Raw genomic sequence first — 22,405 nt, 5'->3', positions numbered from 1 at the left:
GCAGGGTTTCAGGATCTGCTTTGGTTCTCTTTGTTCCTCAGAGGTAGTTCCTTTCTGTACTGGGCGCACCTGGTTAAGTGCACACATAGTGTGCAAGGACCTGGATTCAAGACCCTGGTCCCCACCTGCAGGGGGAAAGCTTCATGAGGTGAAGTAGGGCTGCAGGTTGTCTTTCTGTCTCCCTTTCTATCACCCCCTTCCCTCTTGATTTCTGGCTGTCTCTAATAAAGATAATTTTAAAAAACAAAGCATGCATTTGTAGTTAAGTCTAGGAGATGGGTGGTGGTGCACTCAGTTGAGCCCACTGTGTTCCATGTGTAATGAATGACCACAGAGTTTGAGCCCCTACCCCACCCCACCTACATGGAAAGAAGCTTGACTAGTGGTGAGGCAAATGCTGCAAGTGTCCATCTCCCCTCCCAATTTGTTCTATCAAAAAGAAAAAAGGCTGCTGGAAGCGGTGGATTCATGTATAGGCATAGAGCCCCAGCGATAAGCCTGCTGGCAATAATAAAAATCAAGGATTTTGGTGAGGACTTAAATGACTAATAAAGCTTTCAATTACTAGGCACTCAACCAGTAAATTGCAGCCATTACATTAGCTTCAAAAGTCACAAAATTTAAAGACACTAGAAAATTTATTGGCTTACACAAATTTCAGATGCCTATCATAAATTATACATGCTTTACTGATTAGCAACAATTTACTTAAAAGAGGTGCAGTTCTTCTAGCGTTTGCCCTTCTTCCGCAGCCAGTCAACAGCACCAGGTTGAGCCTGATGTAAAGTTTCGAGACTTCCTTTGAATCTGGAGAAGTGGCAGTCGTTGACTATGGTGCAGTAAAACAACACAAAGCAAAGTGGGCTATTCCACCAGCCACTCCACCAGTAAATTTAGTTACATTCTTCATGTTACAGTGGACTTTAACCAGATTTAACCTCACAATCTTTGCCTCCTGGGAGATGCTAATATGGTAAGTATAGTCTTCCACTTTTGAGAGTAGAACACTGCTCAATTCAGGTATACAGTGGTACCCTTGGACACGCAAACCTTGTGCTATGACATGCCGAGGCATCACCCTGGTCCTGACTTGAAACTAAAGCTCCATCTATGTTACTGCCAGTGGCAGGGCTTCATACATATATGACTGAGTAGTATTTTAACTGGGAGATTTTATTGAAGGAACTAACAGCTGAAGGAATGGAAAAGATGAACAGAACTAGGACAGTGTAGTACACCTTTTAAATGAAGTTTTCTGATGCAACGTGACGTGACCTGCACTTTCTAGCCGAAGCAACACAGTACCTGTGGGATTTATTTGAGTTTTTAATGTTGAAGTCCATGAATAGAACCCCAGCTTTTTCTTTGTAGGCAGGAGCTGCGTGATCAGGCAGGCTGGATTACAGGCAACTCCTTTACCCAGGGAAGCAACAAAAATGCTATGAAAACGAGGTCCACCAATTTCCTGAAGGTTCACCATAGCCACAGCCCAGGCTAAGTTGGAGAGAGGGCGTTCCCACACTTCGATATTGTCTTCCTGGAAAGTAAAAAAAAAAAAAAAGTGTGTTTAATTATTCTATAGCACATTATACAAATGAATGATTCTATTAAAAAGTAGCTATATGACCAATTATAATATGATTAAAAATGTGTTCTCAAGGGATCAGTGCATATTGTCACATAAGATTTAGGCAATGGCCTGGGAAGTGGCACAATGGATAAAAGTGTTGAACTCTCAAGCATGAAATCCTGAGTTGGATCCTCAACACCACCTGTGCCAGTGTTATATTCCTGGTTCTCTCCTCCTCTTTCTCTTTACTAACTAAATCCTGGAAAAAAGATTTAGCCCAAGACAATTTAGAGTCCTAAATTGAATATAAAACCATCTTAAAATAAACATCCTAGGTCTGGGGAGGTGGCTCAGCAGTAGAGAGCATGCTTTGCATATGTGAATCCCAGAGTTGGATCCTCCCACAGCATTTGAGAAACACCTAAGACAAATATGTGGACAGGTCTAAACTATAAGGCAGGAGCACATCCTCTTGGCCAAATTCCCATCCCTCCCTCTTACTACATACCTTTCTAAGCTTGTACCCTTGCTTGCCCAAGGGATCCTGGTTGATAGCAATTACATCCTTATCCTGAAGGAGGGCCTTGGCTTGAGTGCTGATGGTTCTGAGGTCATTGGACATGAGTAGTGGAGCTGCCATGATGGCCCAAAAGGCCATCTGAGTTATCTGCTGATCCCAGCTAAGGCCAAAATTGCCAATCACTAGCTGAAACGAAGACAAGAAAAAACACAAACCTACTTTCTGTGGTAACCCAAAGACCAGCACCAGGAACTTTGCCTTCTGATTGACTTGGAAAACTCAAGTTCTTACCATATCTGGGTCATTCCAACCCCCTGGTCCTGCAACATCAACAATTCCTTCCTGATTAGAAGACGTCCAGTCCAAGATACTCTTTACACTTTGCCAAGAGTCATTAACATCAGCAAAATTTCTCCAGTGATTACAATACTGTCGGATTTCTGTGTAATTGGGCTGTGAAAAGACAATTTCCAATTTACTTTTTAAAAAAAAAATCTTTTATTTATTTATTGGATAGTGACAGCCAGAAATCAAGAAGTAAGGGGGAGATAGACACCTACAGCCCTGCTTCACCACCTGTGAAACTTCCTCCTGCAGATGGAGACTGGGGGGGGGGGCTCAAACTTGGGTCTTTGCGCAATGTAACGTGCTTAACCAGTGCGTGACCACCCAATTTACTTACATTTTTTTTAAAGATTTTATTTATTTATTAATGAGAAAGATAGGAGAGAGAGAGAAAGAACCAGATATCACTCTGGTACATGTGCTGCCAGGGATTGAACTAGGGACCTCATGCTTGAGAATCCAGTGCTTTATCCATTATACCACCTCCCGGACCACACTACTTACATTTTTTTATAAAGAATTTATTTATTCATGAGAAAGATAGGAGGAGAGAAAGAACCAGACATCACTCTGGCACATGTGCTGTCAGAGATTGAACTCAGGACCTCATGGTTCAGAATCCAATGCTTTATCCACTGTGCCACTTCCCAGACCACTACTTTTTTTTAAATTTGTTTTTAGTATTTTTTAAAATTATCTTTATTTATTACATAGAGACAGCCAGAAATTGAGAGGGAAGGGGATTACGGGGAGAAAGACAGAGACACCTGCAACATTGCTTCACCACTCACAAAGCTTTCCCCCTGCAGGTGGGGACCACGGGCTTGAACCCAGGTCCTTGTGCATTGTAACGTGCACTCAACCAAATGCACCACCACCTGCCCCCCCACCCAGTTTACTTTCTACTAACATTTTTGTGAGATGAAAACAGTCATACTTAAGGCAGCTGTAGCTTTTCTTTATAAATTGAAAGTTTCCATTTGAGAGCTAATTCTTTAAATTTATGAGTTTTCATTGTAAGAAATTTGCTTTAGAAGTAGACAATGTATTATGCATACCAAAAGGAACTATAACCAAAACAAAAAGTCACCATGCTGATAATAGTAAAATATTCATTCACAAAACAGGAACAAATTAATTCCATTAACAATCCCCCATACCACCATAAGCCAGAGCTGGCAGTGCTCTGGTGTTTCTGTGTGTGTGTGTGTGTCTCTGTATCTCTCTCAAGAATAAAATTAATTAAAAAATTTGAAAACAGCATTAAAAAATAACAATAACTACAACAACAATAAATCAACAAGGGCAACAAAAGGGAATAAATAAATAAAATTTTTAAAATTAAGGGGAACATTCAAATAGACTCTTCCAACAATGAAGAGAGTTTGATAGTCAACAGGCATACAAAAATGCTCAAAGTTCAGACTGAGCTGGAGATAGCACCAGCAGTAATACAACAAATTTCAATGACGACTACAAACAAAACTCAAAGTCACTGATTATCGGAGGAATGCAAAGTAAGACAACAAGGAAATAAAGACGTCATCAGAATGTCATCTATCAAAAAGGATAGAAACAGCAAGTGCAGGGGAGGATGTGGTGAAAAGTAACTGCTTTAACAGTGTTAGTGGGAATGTACACTGGGTCAACCCCTGTGGAAAACTATCTGGAAACTTTTCAACACATTAAAAATGGACCTACCATACAATCTGACAATCCTTTTAGACACGTATCCAAAGAACATTTACCTGAGTTGATTATGTTCATGGCAGCACTATGTTTTTATTAGTGATTTAACACTGTTTTACAAAATTATCAGATTCCAGAAATATTTTCACACCTGTAGCTGGACATTTTTTTAAAGATTTTATTTATTAGAAAGATAAGAGGAAGGAGTCAGGCAGTAGCACAGCGTGTTAAGCGCAGGTGGTGCGAAGTGCAAGGACCAGCGTAAGGATCCTTGTTTGAGCCCCTGGCTCCCCATCTGCAGGGGAGTCGCTTCACAGGTGGTGAAGCAGGTCTGCAGGTGTCTATCTTTCTCTCCCCCTCTCAGTCTTCCCCTCTCTCCATTTATCTCTAACAACAACAATATCAATAACAATAATAACTACAACAATAAAAAAGGGCAGCAAAAGGGAAAATAAATAAATATAAAAATTTTTTAAAAAGAAAAAGATAAGAAGAGAGAAAGAACCAGTTATCACTCTGGTATATGTGCTGCCTGGGATTGAACTCAGGAACTCATACCCGACAGTCCAATGCTTTATCCACTGTGCCACCTCCCGGATCACTAGCAGGACTATTTATAATAATCAAACTTTGGAGACAATCCAAGTGTAAATAACTTTTATTCCATGTTATATTAAATAAGCTAGAAATTAACAAGGAAAACAAAAGGGGAAATAAATATTTAAAAAAATAAAAATAAATAAATACGCTAGAAAAAGGACAAATCATGGATGATTTCACTCATTGGTGGAACCTAAGAAACAAAGCAAGGGAAAATATAGGGTGAAATGTTAAGGGGAAGTTGGGGATCCATTGCCCTAAGGAGGAGAAGGGTGATGGTTTAGTGGAGGGTGAGGTGTGCTATAAACTATGTATGGAGACATGAAACCATGCCCCTATGACAACAGAAACCCTGAAAATCCATATTTCCTCAATAAATTGATAAAAAATAATAACGTGTTCTGCAATTAAAAAGCAGATTGTATGGGGGCCAGATGGTGGCACACCGGGTTGAGCACACATGTTACAATGTTCAAGGATCTGGGTTCAAGTCCCTGGTCCCCACCTGCAAGGGGAAAGAGTTCACAAATGGTGAAGCAGTACTATAGGTAGGTATATCTCTCTCTTTCCCTCCCTCTCCCCCCTTTTAAAATATTATTTATTTATTGTTGGATAGAAACAGAAAAATTGAAAGGGGAGGGGGAATAGAAATGGAAAGAGAGAGATAACTGCAGCCCTGCTTCACCACTCGTGAAACTTTCCCCCTGCAGGTGAGAGCCAGGTGCCACTGCCTGGCCCCACTCCCTCTCCCCGCTTCAACTCAATTTCTTTCTGTTTCCGTTCAATAAATTAAATATTTATAAAAATGCTTCATTTCTAAAATTAAAAAGTAGACTGTTCAATAAGTTAGAGCACTGCACATAAAAGTATGAGGGTCGGAAGTGAGGTGGTAGTGCAACAGGTTAAGCGCAAGTGGCGCAAAGTGCAAGGACTGGTGTAAGGATCCCGGTTCGAGCTCCCGGCTCCCCACATGCAGGGGAGTCGCTTCACAAGCATTGAAGCAGGTCTGTAGGTGTCTATCTTTCTTTCCCCCTCTCTCCATTTCTCTCTGTCCTATAGAACAATGATGACATCAATAACAACAATAATAACTACAACAACAATAAAAAGGACAACAAAAGGGAAAATAAATAAAATATATTTTAAAAAACTTAAGAAAAGAAGTATGAGGGTTCAGGGCTGGGTATTGGTACACTTTGCTGAATTTGCACATTACCTTGTGCAAGAATCCAAGTTCATGCCCCCAGTACCTAGGTGTTTCAGGAGGGAGGAAGGAGAGCTACATGAGCAGTGAAGTAGAACTGTAAGTGTCTTTCTATCTCACCCTCCCATCTCAATTTATCTGTTTCTATTCAAAAATCAAACAATGTGAGGGCTTTGTGTTTGATCCCTGGCATTACGTGTGTAGAGTTATGCTATGGTTCTCTCGCTCTTACTCTCTCAAGTTATTTATTTTTTTAACTAGCACACTGCTCAGCTCTGGCTTATGGTGGTGTAAGGGATGGAACCTCAGAGCCTCAGGCCTCACAGTCTGTTTGCATATCTATTATACTATTTCCCCATAAAAATATTATGGATATTTTTATAGAAGAAGTAGGTTAAGTAACATGTATTACTTTGACAAACAATTAAAATAATCTCAATCAGTAAAGAAAAATTATACAGGGAGTCAGGTGATAGCGCAGTGGGTTAAGTGCACATGGCGTAAAGTGCAAGGACCGGCATAAGGGTCCCGGTTCGAGTCCCCGGCTCCCCACCTGCAGGGTAGTCGCATCACAGGCAGTGAAGCAGGTCTGCAGGTGTCTCTTTCTCTCCCCCCCTGTCTTCCCCTCTTCTCTCCATTTCTCTCTGTCCAACAATGATGACATCAATAAAAATAACTACAACAACAAAAAAAAGAAAAATTATACAGGATTCACCAAGCATATGAGGCAATTCTAAACCCTATGCATATGATTTGTTAGTGGAATGAATAAAAGTTTATAATTAGGCAAGAGGAACTTTGCCCTGTGTCTCTCTCATTTTAAAATATAAAATGTAGTCCAGGGAGGTGGCTTAGTAGCAGCATGCACACATGAGACCCTAGGTTTGATCTCTTGCACTGAATTAAAAGCAAAGACGTTGAGGACCAGGAAGACAGCACAATGGTTATATACAAAGACTTCTGTTCCTCAGGCTCCAGGGTCTATGACACCACCACAAAGGCAGAGATGAGCATGCTCTGGTTAAAATAAATAAGTAAAAGTAAAGACAGGTGGGGATAGATAGTATAATTGTTATGCAAAGAGACTCTCATGCCTGAGGCTCCAAAGTCCCAGGTTCAATAGCCTATACCACCACAAGCCAGAGCTGAGTAGTGCTCTGGTGAAAAAATTTTAAAAAAGGGAGTCGGGCTGTAGCGCAGCGGGTTAAGCGCAGGTGGCGCAAAGCACAAGGACGGGCATAAGGATCCCGGTTCGAACCCCGGCTCACCACCTGCAGGGGAGTCGCTTCACAGGCGGTGAAGCAGGTCTGCAGGTGTCTATCTTTCTCTCCTCCTCTCTGTCTTCCCCTCCTCTCTCCATTTCTCTCTGTCCTATCCAACAACGACAACAACAATAATAACTACAACAATAAAACAACAAGGGCAACAAAAGGGAATAAATAAATAAATTTAAAAAAAAAATTTTTAAAGTAAAGGTGTCTAGAAAGAGATTAATGTATTTTGCAGGGATGAAAGTTATGTAACAGGCCAATGCAAGGGGTTGTGCAGTGAAAGAAAACAGGATTTACAAACATGAGGTGCCGAGTTTGAGCCTGACATTCATGTGCCAGAGTGATGCTGTTTTTTTTTTTTCTTTCTCTCTTGTTAATAAATAAATCTTTTTTTAAAGGTTGCAACAGGAATTCATTCTATGAATTATTCAACATTCACCATATGCTAGGTATACAGTAAAAAGTCAAAGTCCCTGCCCTCCTGGAGCTTACATTCTAGTGAGGAAGACAGACAAAAAGTAAGTCAACAAGAAATTCTATTTGGTGACAAGCTTTTAGAAGGACAGATCAATATAATATAATAATGGATAGAGTTGGAGAAGAAACATCAGGGTATGTGGCACTGGGTCTGAGATCTCAATATTTAGGCACAAGTTGTTAAAAATCTTGTGCGTAGGGGCCGGGTGGTAGTGCAGCGAGTTAAGCGCACATGGCGCAAAATGCAAGAACCAGAGTAAGGATCCCATTTCGAGCTGCTAGCTCCCCACCTGCAGAGGGAGGGTCACCTCACAAGTGGTGAAGCAGCAGGTCTACAGGTGTCTATCTTTCTCTCCCCCTCTCTTGATTTCTCTCTGTCCTATACAACAACATCAATGGCAAAAATAACAATAATAACAACAAGGGCAACAAAATGGGAAAAACTGGCCTCCAGGAGCAGTGGATTCGTAGTGCAGGCACCGAGCCCCAGCAATAACCCTGGAGGCAAAAAAAAATCTTGTTTGTTGGGGGGGGTTTTGTTAATATAATGGTCTGTGTAGCTGGGGAGATAACACACTGGTTTATATAACAGACTTTCATGTCTTAGGCTCAAAGTACCCATGTTCAGTTCCTAGCACCACCACAAGCTAGAGCTAAACCCTGCTCAGGAAAAAGAAAAAAAATAGGGGAAGAACTACTAGGCAGAACAAAAAAACAAATGTAAAGGCCCTGAGTCAGCAACAGGCTTAAGGTATTTGCAGAAGAAAAAGAAACCCAGTGCAGTGACAGAAATGAGGCTAGAGAGGCATGCCAGGGCTAGATAAATGGAATTTGACGGCTGTATTGTGGTGTCTTTCACTTCTCCTCTATCTGAAATAAAAAGAATGAAAAATTCAGCCTGGGGCTGGTAAAATAGATCACTTGGATAGTGTGTTGATTTGTCATGATATAGGACTCAAGAGTCCAACTCCCACCACACTGAAGGGAAACTTTATGGTGGTATGATCTCTTTCACTCTCTGTCTCTGTAAAAAAGAATAATAAATAAACTGCTAGGGAGACAGCATAATGGTTATGTAAACAACTTCCAAGCTTAAGATGCCAAGACATTACGTTCAATCCCCAGCACTACCATAAACCACAGCTAAGCAATGCTCTGTTATAATAATAGTTTATTTTTTTTTTTTTTACCAGAGCACTGCTCAGCTCTGGCTTGTGGTGTGGGGGATTGAACCTGGGACTTCAGAGCCTCAGGCATAAGAGTCTCTTTGCATAACCATTATGCTATCTACCCTGCCTCTCTGTTATAATAATAATGATAACAACTAAAATTAAAAGATGTTTCTAAAAATCAGCCTGGAAAATATAGCCATGCATGTGTAAGGCCTCAGTGTCACCAAAAAAGTATGGGGATAGAGGGATAGTGGGGGTAGAGAATACAGACTGCAGGTCAGTCTGGGTGAGATGATGGTGGCTGGAAAGTGGACTCAGTAGAGATGGGAAGAAGTGGATTGATGCACCACTTTAACGGTGGGGATCATGAAATCAGAAGTGGGAAAGGTGTTAGGATAATACTGTTAAGTAAGTGGATTTTGAAAGAGACATTTGTTTTCTTTGTTGCCAAGTTCTGACAGCTGATTAGAAAGACTTTTGGATTCCGGGCTCACTAGCTCACCTTATGAAAGTGCCACGTATAAAGGGGCCACTCACAGGAGTACACAATGCTTCTGCCAGTCCTGTTTAGGGCCAAGGACATGCGCTTATAACCTGCATGAGAAAACAAAGGGTAAAGTAAGTAAAGGAATTTCCACTGGGGGCTTTATATTTTTCAAAAGAGGCTGCCTGGAAGGGCCATGTTTAGGCTTTCAATCACCAGCAGAGAAAAGAGGACTCTCTGTGTTTTGTGTACAGTTAGTAGATCACAGACAACTGAGGATTTTGTAAAGACTGGTGTATATATTGAGGAAAAGCATGAATGGAGATGCATTCTTCTCTACAACTGACATTCTGTATGTTTTTACAAGAGGTGTTACAGTTAAAAGTACACACTAGTTAAAGTACATCATTACTAAACACATGTGGATTTAATATACATGAATGAATCAGTGCATAGACAAGCTGACAGAGAAGAAGTAGGAGCTCTGGCACCATAAGAGCAATTATTTCTAGTATTGTGACAAGGTATTCAAAATATTTGTTCTTTGGAAGCTAAGTTACCTTGACCTCAAAGTTCTTTTCTTTGCTCATGGCTAAATCTCTTGAATGAAACATACCATCTGCCAAATGTTCCAAACTGTCACAATAACAACCATCAAATTTGAGCAGATCTACTCCCCAATCAGCAAAGGTCTGGGCATCAATGTCATAGTATCCAAAACTACCAGGAAAACCAGCACAGGTTTTATTTCCAACATCTGCATAAATCCCTAGCTTCAGTCCTTTGCTGTGGACCTGAAATGAAAAGAGAATAATCACAATAGAAGGGTAATTTATGAAGCAGAAGGAAATGATACAGGCTGGGGGCAGGCAAAAAAATAAATAAATAAAAAATAAAACCACTTCAACTGGTACTGAGTTGAGACTAATTTTCATAAGGTTCCAAACTTATCCAGTGAATCTACTGGAGACAAAGAGAAACATCCAGTTCTGCTAAACTAGTTCAAACTATACTTGGAAGCTCAAGAACATAACTGAAGAGAATTATCTGCCATTTTAATTGTCCTCTGGCGGTGCTACAAAAGGAGTCCTTAACCAAACTTTAGTTAGGTTCCTCTGAGTTATCTTCACAACTAGGCCGTAAGTATCATTAGTATCCTGATTTAGCAAGAATTCTGCCAAGTCATTCCCCCACCCTTGATATCTAATCAAGTTCCTCATCCCCACCCTAATGCCTATAAAGTCTCATTCTGCTTTAAGCCAAGAATTCCCCCTCCCCTTCCTCTTAGTAATTTTCCATATACTGACCCCTTCACTCTACTCAGTTGCTATAGAATAATAATCACAATATATGTTCACAGTTTATATGGAAATATGGAACTGTGAGCATATATGTACAGATAACCCCCGAACCAAGTTTCTTTTTCCTCTTACAGAATTCAATAGTTTCAGCCAACCCTCCCCCACCCAGGAAGGGGAGAAGGACAGACACAGATATATGGAATGAAGGAAAGATACCACAGCACTGAAACTTCCCCTAGTGTGGTGGGGACTGGGTTCAAACCTGTTTTGCACACATGGCAAAGCAGGCACCCTCCCAGGTGAGCTATAGTCACTCTTCTGTGTGTTTCCCACAAATGCCAAGTCTTCTGAGTGACAAAGGGTTATCTGTAAACTCACATATTTAGCTAAGCGGGCAATACCACCAGGGAAACGAGTAGGGTCTGCTTGTAGTCTGCCATCTGAATCTCTTTCGGGAGCCATCCAACAGTCATCGATGCAAAGGTACTCATAGCCTACATCCTTCCAGCCATCTGAGTCCATGAGATCTGCCATTTGCATGAAAAGCTTTTCACTGAAAGACATTCCAAGAGTTATTCCAATCCATTGAGTAAGTGTTTGGGCAGCTTGAGAGGTGGCACATAGTAGGCATACAATTTCATGTTTGATTCTCAGCATCACACATACCAGAGTGATACTCTGTTTTTTTCACCCACTCCATTTATAAATAAATTTTAAAAATTATTTTAAATAAAAGCAAGTGCTTGGGGGGAACTGGGGAAATAGTATTCTGGTCATACACTATAAACACCTAGCACCACTATAAACAGGGTTGAGCAGTACTTTAATAAACAAGAGCCTGGGTACCTCCAATTGTTAGGTGTCATGGGATTTTACAATTTTTTCACCCAGTACCAGTTTGGTAGTAATCATAGTTAATATAAGGTAAAATGGATTGGCCACTTTTTCTCCCCCCCCCCCACTTCTCAATACTACTACCTAAGAATCTCAATTCAAATAATGAGAAATACAAGAAATTGAAAAGCCTATTAGGAGCTGAGCAGTGGTGTATCTGGTTGAATGAACACATTACAATGTTCAAGGATCTGGGTTCAAGTCCCTGGTCCCCACTTACAGGGGGAAACTTCATGAAAGGTAAAGCAGTCTTACAAATGTCTGTTTTTTTCTCTCTTCCTCTCTATTTCCTCTTTCCCCTCAATTTCTCTCTGTCCTATCGAAACCTGACAACCACCACTTAGAAAAAGGGAAAATACAAATATAAATATCTATGTGGCCTGGGAGACAGCATATGGTTATGCAAAAGACTCTCATGTCTAAGGCTCTGAGGTCTAAGATTCAGTTCCCAGCACTGCCATAAGCCAGAGCTGAGCAGTGCTCGGATATCTCTCTCTCAATCTCTCTGTGTATTTTCCTTTCTGTATTTCGTTTATTATAATAAATAATTAAAATATATATGATGGGCACATTTGGTCACAATTGATTTTTAAAGATATATTAAAATTAGAATACATAAAAAATAAAAACAAAAACAATTAGAATACATTATGAGCCAGGAAATGGCACAGTGGCTACATCCTGAGTTCAGGCACAAGCATCACTAATGTACCAGACTGATGCTCTGGTTCTGTTTCAATCTTTCTGTCTCTCTCTGTCTCTCTCTCACACACACACGTGCGTATATACACACACACACACACACACACACACACACACTAATCCTAAAAAAAAAACAAAGAATATTTGGGGATCCAGGAGGTAGCAAAATGAGTAGGGCACTGAACTTGAAAGTATGAAGTCCTGAGTTCAATCCCTTGCATCCAATGTGCCAAAGCGATGCTCTAGTTTCATCTCGATAGATCTCTCTCCCTTGCCCCCTCATCTTGTGTTGATAAATGAAATCAAAAAGAAAAACACTGATGAGTTGGACACCCAAATATTAAAACCAACATATAGCAAGAACATCATACTATTCACAGTGATCCCTCCATACATTTTATTTTTATTCATTTAGTATTTTTATTTGTTTATTTATTTTGCCATCAGGGTTACTACTGGGGCTCTATGTCTATATGGTGCCACAGTTCCTGGTAGCCAATTTTTCTTTTTTCTTTTCTTTTTGAAAGATAGTAAGATAGAATTGAGATACCTACAGCACTCTTCCAACACTTATGAAGCTTCAGTTCTTTGGGTGGAGACCAGGGGCTTGAATACAGTTCCTCAAGCCATACACTGTACTTAAACTGGTAAACCTTTGAGGGGCAATAGTTTAATAGATAAGAAAATAAATATACTCTTGTATCCAGTAATTTTATTCAAATTATCAGATAATGTGGAGGATGGTTAGCACAGCTATATTCACAAAATAAAAACACTAACAGGCCTAAATAGCTATAAACAGGAAATTGTGTAAACAGGCTATGGTATGTACACACAATTTGCATTTATGAGGCTATTATTCTGTGCTAGGCACACTGCTCTACTTACATTTAGACAGAGCAATTTGCCCAGGGTTACACAGCTAAGTAAAGATGAGCTAGAATTTGAAACGAGGGAGGTAACTTAAGTCTTGTTAACCACTCATGACACAGACATGATGTCATTCTCAATGAAAACATGGGAAAAAATCATGAGATGGGGAAGACGGCGGAATAATTATACAAAAAGACTTTGTGCCTGAGGCTCCCAGGTCCCAAGTTCAACCTCCAGCACTACCATAAACCAGAGCTGTGCAGCGCTCTAGTAAGAAAACAAACAAAAACAAAAAATCATGACTTTTTTTTTTATTTGTGTAGAAAAAGTTGCAAGTCATGTTACTGCTATACTCTTCTTTACCATCTACATTTTTTGCAATGGCCATGTATTAATTTTAAAGTCAGCTACAAAAACAAACAAAAAAACACATGGCAACCACCACCTGGAAAAAAAGGAATACAGGGTCCAGACGGTGGCCTGGTTAAGGGTTCATATTACAGAGCACAAGGACCCAGGTTCAAGTCCCTAGTCCCCACCTGCAAGAGAAAGCTTCATGAGCGGTGAAGCAAGGAAGCAAGCCATCTCTATCCCTCTCTATCTCCTTCTCCCCTTTCAATTTCTCTCTCTCCAATAATAAATAGTAAAAAAAAAAAAAAGAATACACACATAGTGGGCAGTTTATCACAATTGACTTGGGTAAATCAATGATATCTCAGCAACATTCTGACTTTATTTGTAAAGGCATTCACAAAAATAACGTATGGGTACTGAGATGTACTATTAGTACTTCTTTTATAACTGTCTCTTCATCATGAGCATTTTTATTATGTATGTTTTTGGGTTTTTTGTTTGTTTAGTCAGATCACCACTCAGTTCTGGCTATTGGTGGTGTTAGGGGTCCAACTTGGGACCTCTCATTAGCAATTCTGGTGGGCTACAATTACACATTTCCCCTGCAGTTGCACTTAAAGAATCATTAGAAGTTTTACTTTTCTAGATCAAAGATCCCTTTGAGAATCTTAACGAAGCTAACGATTCTCCAGAAAAAAAAAATCACATTTACCAATCTGCAATAATTTTCCCATGGATTCCAGGCTAAGAACATTTATTCTGTGGGTTTAATTGATGGGTCAAGTACTGCACGGTGCAATGCACTTCAAGTGGGTTATCTCATTGAAAGCTCACCTGTATGAGATGAAAACTATTTTACAGATCCTCTGAGTCAGTTGCCTAAGGTAAAATATGTTATTCCCATTTACTAACTAGGAATGCATGGGTTCAATATCAGTTTTTATCCAGCCTCATCAGTCGTCTAAGATAATAATGGTCTTCCAGGTCAACCTTCCAGATGGAGGTCACAGTCAAGGAGATAGGGAGTGGGGATATCTCAAGAGAATCCAGGGTGTCTTTAAACTCTCCTGAATTACAGTCAAGAAAGGGTTGACCCAATAGGTATAAGAAATTGACAGGTGTCTTAGTCCTGTCTCTATCACAGCTTTGCTCATTGTAATTATCCAGGAGAAGCAGAGCAGCAGCTCACAAGGGCCTGAACTGGGGTGTGTGTGGGTTGGGGGGCGAAGGGTGTTGTTTCACAGCTGGGTGACAAGTCAGAGGAAAACAGAAGTGGACAAGTTTTGGGCTAGTCCCCATTCAGAGTGGTATACTGGGGACATAAAAGCAGTAGCCGGCGCGGGGCACACAAAACTTGCACGTGAGCGGTCCAAGGTTCGATCCCCTGCACCGTCATATGACAAAGCTGAGCGGTCCCATAAAAACACTGGGGTACAGAGGACCTAATGGGGGTTGTATTGTTATATGGAAAACTGGGAAATGTTATGCATGTACAAACTACTGTATTGACTGTTGAATGTAAAACATTAATTCCCCAATAAAGAAATTAAAAAAAAAACACTGGGGTAGTTAATTCCTGGTGTTCAAATGTGCCCTTTAACATCCTCCACCCCTCCAAATACAGTAAAATGAACACATGTAAAGGAGAAGGGAAGAAGGTAACCAATATCTCTGAATATCTCATATACCTTATACATGAATCCGGCTCTTCTTGGCAGTTTACGTTGCACATGAACCGCTCCCAGTGCAGCCACCCCATGGTTGGGGTTTTCGCCAAGCCATTGTCCAGGGCTCTGACCCCCAAGACATCCCAGAAAACCAGAGTTAGGAAGCGGAGCACCAGCACCCAGGCCAGCTGCGGATGCCTACTCTTCTGCTTCATCTTAATAGTAAATCACAGAATAGATTTCCTCGGGTAAACTGGCTGAGGCTTTAAATTGAACATTAGGAGCGGGCCAATCAGTAGAGAGCTAGTAAATGATGACGTTACTGTTTCTCAGGCAACTGGGACAGTTGCCCCAGAGACTGACCAATGAGCAGTCACATACGTTGCACCACAGCCAATCATACTCCTCTTTTCAAAATACTGACTCTCCTATTTTTTTAACCAGAAGGAAGTGCGGCATCTCAGTGATCCCGAGTTTAAGCGGAGAATTGCTCACGTGACCGAGATCTCACATGACGTAGGAGCTCACGTGATCAATCGCTTACGTGAGCAGAAGTTCTGGTCGTCGTCTTGTCGTCTCGCTATTGCCGTTTGAGGAAAAAAGGAGGAAAATTAGCCGGTATCTCTAGAGGTTGGTGTGTGGGTGGGAACTGGGGACCCAGGGATGGTGATGATGAAGACCAAAATGGGATCCGCGGGCCGCCTCCGGCTTTTCCGCTCTCCGTTTTCCCCTCCCCCGCACCCCGCTCCCCCCTCCCCCATCTTAGTGCCGGGAAGCCGCCTTTGCTGCGCCGGGTGGGGAAATGGTGGACGTTAGTGACTGTGTGTGCGCCTTTCTATCTATGTACGTTTGTGCAGGCCTCGGGGGACCCTTGAGAGGAATTGTAAAGTGAGAAATGTTTGAAAACCAAGGTCTTAGATTAGGAAAAAACAACAACAACAACAAAAAAAAAATGTTGAGACCAGTGGTCCGAGTACTGGTCCATCCAGTCAGGCACTCCGGCTCAGCTGCCTGATGGTAGCGTTTGAGAGTACCAAGTAAATAATATCTGTAAAGTCTTAATTAAACAACGATGCGTGCTTGAGAAAGGCTTACACTAAATGTTTTTTTAAGAGGTTGAATGTTTAAATAGATTATTTTTATTTACTACAACCTACAGGCTCACTTTTGAACATTAAAAGATAACGGTATAGAATGAATTTATTTTTTGTTAGTGATTTAATAATGGTTAACGAGATTGCAAGATAACGGATACAACAGTTCCCACCACCAGAGTTCTGTATCCCATCCCCTCCATTGGAAGCTTCCCTATTCTTTATCCCTCTGGGAGTATGAACCAAAGATATGATATACATTTTTAAAAGACACGTAACTCACCACCCTGAGATAACCACTCATTATGGTGTGTGAAAAGTATATGTGTAATATACACGGAAATACACTGATCTTAAGTTGTAAATGTAATCCTACTTCAGGCTCCCCACTTAGCCTGTCCAGAAGATGAAATAATAAAACCGAACCTCCCTGCCGCTACAAAGGGGACAATAATGCCTAGAGTGCTCCAGGGACATTAAATGGGATGGGGCATCTGAGAGAGAAGGTAGGCAAAACAAAAATCTATAAAGCTGTCACTGAGCCCTGAAGATGGTTTATAGAGACTATTATCACTGAAAAATGCAGCTTAACAGGCATACAGAATTGGAAACTAGTGAGTGTTTGTTGGTTTTAATATTTGGTGTAGTTTTATAACAGCTAATACACTTTGTGCTGAGAGGCCTAGTTTCCCCAGACTATTGTTAGGTGTCCATGTACAAAATGGGAAAAGTATATAAAATCTGAAGTCCCAGAGAAGCAGACAATTTATCATATGGGTTTTCTTCTGAAATAAAAGTTACTGTCTGAAGAAAATTAAGAATGTGCAACAAAACCTGAAAAAGCTATAAACATAGCACTCAGAGTATTAGTATTGCCATTTTCTTTGCACCTATCTGATGTTTGTCATTGTTAGTGTTTTCTTTTAATTAAGGCTATATTGAATTGTATAGGGTAAAAAGTAAAAATCCACCTCACTCCCCCTCCAGCTCTTCTTTCTGCAAAAAAATTTTTCTGTTGTATGCTTCCAGATCTTCTGTGCATTAATATACATGTAATGTCTACATACTTATATTTTAAAATAGGTAGGAACCTTCTAATACATACTTTTCCAGTGGATATATCTTGGAAATCTGTCAGGACAGATTTTTTTTTGTAACAAATACATTATCAATCCATTTTAATATAACATTTCAGTCATCCTATTGATTGGGTAGTTTTCTAATTTTCTGCTGTTACTAAAATTGCTGCTGTGAATATAAGTATTTTCATTTCCTGGGTTCCTGGAAGGAATTCTTGCAATTAAAAAAATATATGTATGTGTGTATATATATATATATATATATATATATATATATATATAACATAGTTGAGATTATATAGTTGTGGTTTGTGTTCATTTAAATACTGTAGCATGAGTAATTTTATGTTACTAATTACTTTTATGATTTTAGTTGCGCAATCTTTTAAAATACTCATATATATATATATATATACATATATATATATATATATATATATATATATATATATATATATATATATATATATATAATTTCCTAAGTCTTTGTTCTTTGAGTTTCAGATCATCTCCTTAGGGCACAAAATCTGAAGTGAATTTACTGTTAGAAGGTGTGATACTAGTTCCAAATTGCTTTCCATAAATACTGAAATGAACTTTCACTCCTCTAGGAGACTGTTATTTTTCCAGCCTTAAATGTCAGCATTGACTTATCCTCATTTTCAATTTTCACTATCTTGATGGGTGAAAAGGGGTGATTATGGTTTGGACTTTCATTTCTGTTGATTTATGAAGGCTGAACATTTCCTATTCTCTCCTATATCCTCATACCTATTTTCATTTCTATTTAATTTGTTATCAAGTCCTGTGGACTCTCCTGCTGGGAATGTGTTGAAAGATCACATAATTTTCTATTTTAAACTGTTGTTGCCTTAGGTGAATCCCTAAACATATCTCTAAGATTCTAACCCAACCCCCTTTGTTGAGTGTCACACTGTTGCCAGGGTGATCTATCCTGAAGGCTTTGATGACGTCACTTCCCTCCCCTCACTCCCCTATTTAAAACCCTTAAAAGGCCCTTAGCGCTTGCCTATCTGATGATGCCTTTGGGATCTGTGCTCTACCTACCATGCTAGCCTTATCACCTGCCTCCTCTTTCATTTTCTGTGTTTCGTCTCAATTTTAACAGTCTGTTTATGGAATCCTGAAACAGGGTTAGTATTTTCAATTTAACTGTTCTGTTGCTGGTAGACTTGGTCTTCTAGTCCCTGCTTTAAACCACCCTTCCTCTCTTTAAAGAGTTGTGTCATAACAGGTATAGTGTTTATTTGCTCTATGTCAGTAAAGACGGCGTGGTGTCCCTGTAGGACCATATGCCCTTTCTGAGCTTGTTGATCTTTGTTTGCCAGAGCTGAATACTTGGCTTGGCAACGGGAAAATGTTAAATTAAATGGGTGAATTCCATTTATGTCTTTTTCTTATTTATGTCTTAAACTTTAATATTTTCCTGACTTTGTCAGTTTGTATGACTCTCTATAAAGGAATTAATCTATTTGTTTCTTGTATCTTTAAGTGTGTTGTTTGTCTTTTGATTGTTGAATCTTTTCATGTAATTAGGTTTCTCCTTTTTATGTAAGCAGGTACAGATATATTTATTTGCTGCTTTATCTTACTGTTTTTGCTGTTAATTTTTTTATACCTTTTAGTTTTCTATGTGAACAAGTGAATGATGTAGAAAAGCTAGAACATACAGAGATGTCAAAAAAAGGCCATTCCCATAATCATAAAACCTAGAAATAACCACCAGTACATGATAGGTATTAAATAAATAGTGGCAAGGGAGCGGTTCATTGAGTAAAGTGAAACACTTGAGTGCTTGAGGTCCTGTGTTTGATCCTTGGTACTCTGTATGTTGGAGCAGAGCAGTGCTCTAGTCTGCATAAATTGGTAAGAAATTAAAGAATTAGAGATTTGATGCAGAATGTTTTTTTTTAATAATTTATTTATTTATGAGAAAACTAGGAGGAGAGAGAAAGAATCAGACATTACTCTGGTACATGTGCTGCCGGGGATTGAACTTGGGACCTCGTGCTTGAGAATCCAATGCTCTGTCCACTGTGCCACCTCCTGGACCACCAGAATTTTTATATTAATATCTTACTAGAACAACATTCATTTGTATTTGAATTTTCAACGAACAGTTTGCTTTTTCTCTTACTGTAAGCATTTTTTTCATTACAGTAGTATTCTAATTTTTTTTTCAGCCACACTGAAATTGCATTGAGCTCACTTGCCACCAAGAGCCCAAGAGTCATCATGATGCTGAGCACAGAAGGAAGGGAGGGGTTCGTGGTGAAGGTCAGGGGTCTACCCTGGTCCTGCTCAGCTGATGAAGTGATGCGCTTCTTCTCCGATTGCAAAATCCAAAATGGTACATCAGGAATTCGTTTCATCTATACCAGAGAAGGCAGACCAAGTGGTGAAGCTTTTGTCGAACTTGAATCTGAAGATGAAGTGAAACTGGCTTTGAAGAAGGACAGAGAAACAATGGGACACAGATATGTTGAAGTATTCAAGTCCAACAGTGTTGAAATGGATTGGGTGTTGAAGCATACTGGTCCGAATAGTCCAGATACTGCCAACGATGGTTTCGTCCGCCTTAGAGGACTCCCATTTGGCTGTAGCAAGGAAGAAATTGTTCAGTTCTTTTCAGGGTTGGAAATTGTGCCAAATGGGATGACACTGCCGGTGGACTTTCAGGGGAGGAGCACAGGGGAGGCTTTTGTGCAGTTTGCTTCCCAGGAGATAGCTGAAAAGGCCTTAAAGAAACACAAAGAAAGAATAGGGCACAGGTACATCGAAATCTTCAAGAGTAGCCGAGCTGAAGTTAGAACCCACTATGATCCCCCTCGAAAGCTCATGGCTATGCAGAGGCCAGGTCCCTATGATAGGCCAGGGACTGGCAGAGGCTATAACAGCATTGGTAGAGGGACTGGGTTTGAAAGGATGAGACGGGGTGCCTATGGTGGAGGGTATGGAGGCTATGATGACTACGGTGGTTATAATGATGGGTATGGCTTTGGGTCTGATAGATTTGGAAGAGACCTTAATTACTGCTTTTCAGGAATGTCTGACCATAGATATGGAGATGGTGGGTCCAGTTTCCAGAGCACCACAGGGCACTGTGTACACATGAGGGGATTACCTTACAGAGCTACTGAGAATGATATTTACAATTTTTTCTCTCCTCTTAATCCCATGAGAGTACACATTGAAATTGGACCCGATGGCAGAGTTACTGGTGAGGCAGATGTTGAATTCGCTACCCATGAAGATGCTGTGGCAGCTATGGCAAAAGACAAAGCTAATATGCAACATAGATATGTGGAGCTCTTCCTGAATTCTACTGCAGGAACGAGTGGAGGAGCTTATGATCACAGCTATGTAGAGCTCTTCCTGAACTCTACAGCAGGGGCCAGTGGTGGCGCTTATGGAAGCCAAATGATGGGAGGGATGGGCTTGTCCAACCAGTCTAGTTACGGGGGTCCTGCTAGCCAGCAGCTGAGTGGTGGTTATGGAGGTGGTTACGGTGGTCAGAGCAGTATGAGTGGATACGACCAAGTTCTGCAGGAAAACTCCAGTGACTATCAGTCCAACCTTGCTTAATCTACCAGAGCAGTTAGGAATACTAAGCAGCTACTATAGAAGGGAAAGCTATGCATTGAGGGAAGAATAGAGTGAGAGGATGTCTAGTATATCCTGTATGCTCAGTAAATGGGAAATAAAATACAACTGATTTGATCATTCTTGGTCAGCTTTCTCTTTCATTCTTTTTCTTTTTTTTATTTTAAGAAAAAAAATTGTTTAACAGTTTTGCATTACAGGCTTGTGATTCAATGCTTACTGTAAAGTGGAAGTCAAGATTGTTTTAAAACTTCAAGCTCAGTAATTTTGACCATTGAAAAACATTCATTTAGGGTGAAATAACAAAATTCAGTATTGACCATAACTGTTTCAACAGCTTTCAGCTTTCCTCAAGTTAGTTATGTTGTAGGATTGTACCTAAGCAGTAAGCGTATTTAGGTTAAAGCAGTTTCACTTATGTTACATGTTGCTCTTATACCACAGTACACTGAAAACATTGGATGCATGTTGACAAACATGCTTTTCTGTAAAACTCAAATATAGGAGCTGTGTCTATGATTCAAAATGACAACATTTGGCATGTTCTAGCTTTTTGGTTTAATATCCTGTAAGGCATATGAGTGTACACTTTCTTTTTTTTTTAAGATCCAAGACAATTTTGAGATGTATTACCAATACTTTAGGACTTTGGTTGTGTCATTTGTATAAAACAAGGCTTTGATTTAGATCTTCTCCTTGTATTGTGATTTTCATTAGATGTACTGTACTAAGTGAAACTTGTTAAATAAATTTTCCTTTTAAAAACTATATTCCTGTACCGCTTGATTTTTATTATGCTCTAGCATGAGTACACTAATTTATTTTATCCAGTCCTCTCCTATTAAAGTTTATATTGGGGGGCTGGGTGGTAGCGCAGTGGGTTAAGTGCATGTGGTGTGAAACGCAAGGACTGGCGTGAGGATCCTGGTTCGAGCCCCTGGCTCCCCCTGCAGGGGTGTCGCTTCACAAGCGGTGAAGCAGGTTTGCAGGTGTCTATCTTTCCCCGTCTCTGTATTCGCATCCTCTCTTGATTTCTTTCTGTCCTATCCAACAACAACGACAGCAATAACAATGATAATAACAACAGCAATGATAACAAGGGCAACAAAAGGGGAAAAACAGCTTCCAGGAGCAGTTGCAGGCACCGAGCCCTAACAATAACACTGGAGGCAAAATAAATTTACACTGTTTGGGGTTGGGGAGGCAGTATAATGGTTATGTAAAAAGACTTTAATACCTGAGTCACGAAAGTTCCCAGGTTCAATCCTCAGCACCACCATAAGCCAGAGCTGCTGAGCAGTGCTCTAGGAAGAGAATAGATTTTTAAGATTCAATTTTTATGAGACTGAGACCAGAACACTGCTCATTTCTGGCATATAGAAGGGATAGGGTTGGGACCACAGTAATGCAAGTTCTATGCTCTTCATAGACTGAGCTAGTCCTAGAGGCCTTCATAAATATTTCTAAGGTATTTCTAGAAGCGGA

At 40.1% G+C, this 22,405-nt stretch overlaps 2 protein-coding genes across 3 annotated transcripts; one reads left to right on the top strand and one right to left on the bottom strand.

The window, feature by feature from the left end:
• Positions 1–659: 659 nt before the first annotated feature.
• On the bottom strand, positions 660–15,393 carry GLA (galactosidase alpha). The gene is made up of 7 exons (XM_007537937.3): positions 15,145–15,393; positions 11,012–11,186; positions 9,949–10,126; positions 9,351–9,442; positions 2,382–2,543; positions 2,079–2,276; positions 660–1,537 (listed from the first exon to the last, which is right to left on the bottom strand). The coding sequence occupies exons 1-7, from the start codon at positions 15,336–15,338 to the stop codon at positions 1,220–1,222; spliced, it is 1,317 nt and encodes a 438-aa protein (XP_007537999.2). The 5' UTR covers positions 15,339–15,393; the 3' UTR covers positions 660–1,219.
• A 199-nt stretch (positions 15,394–15,592) lies between these two features.
• Positions 15,593–21,688, top strand: HNRNPH2 (heterogeneous nuclear ribonucleoprotein H2). 2 transcript variants are annotated; one of them, XM_007537934.2, is made up of 2 exons: positions 15,593–15,741; positions 19,501–21,688. In XM_007537934.2, the coding sequence occupies exon 2, from the start codon at positions 19,553–19,555 to the stop codon at positions 20,900–20,902; it is 1,350 nt and encodes a 449-aa protein (XP_007537996.1). In that variant the 5' UTR covers positions 15,593–15,741; positions 19,501–19,552; the 3' UTR covers positions 20,903–21,688. The 2 variants fall into 2 exon arrangements, with proteins under 2 accessions (XP_007537996.1, XP_007537995.1); XM_007537933.2 differs by having other exon boundaries at positions 15,604–15,753.
• The last annotated feature ends 717 nt before the right edge of the window (positions 21,689–22,405 follow it).

Source organism: Erinaceus europaeus, chromosome X, assembly GCF_950295315.1.
Source record: "Erinaceus europaeus chromosome X, mEriEur2.1, whole genome shotgun sequence".
Classification (NCBI taxonomy): domain Eukaryota; kingdom Metazoa; phylum Chordata; class Mammalia; order Eulipotyphla; family Erinaceidae; genus Erinaceus; species Erinaceus europaeus.
This window is presented reverse-complemented; position numbering and strand designations above follow the sequence as displayed.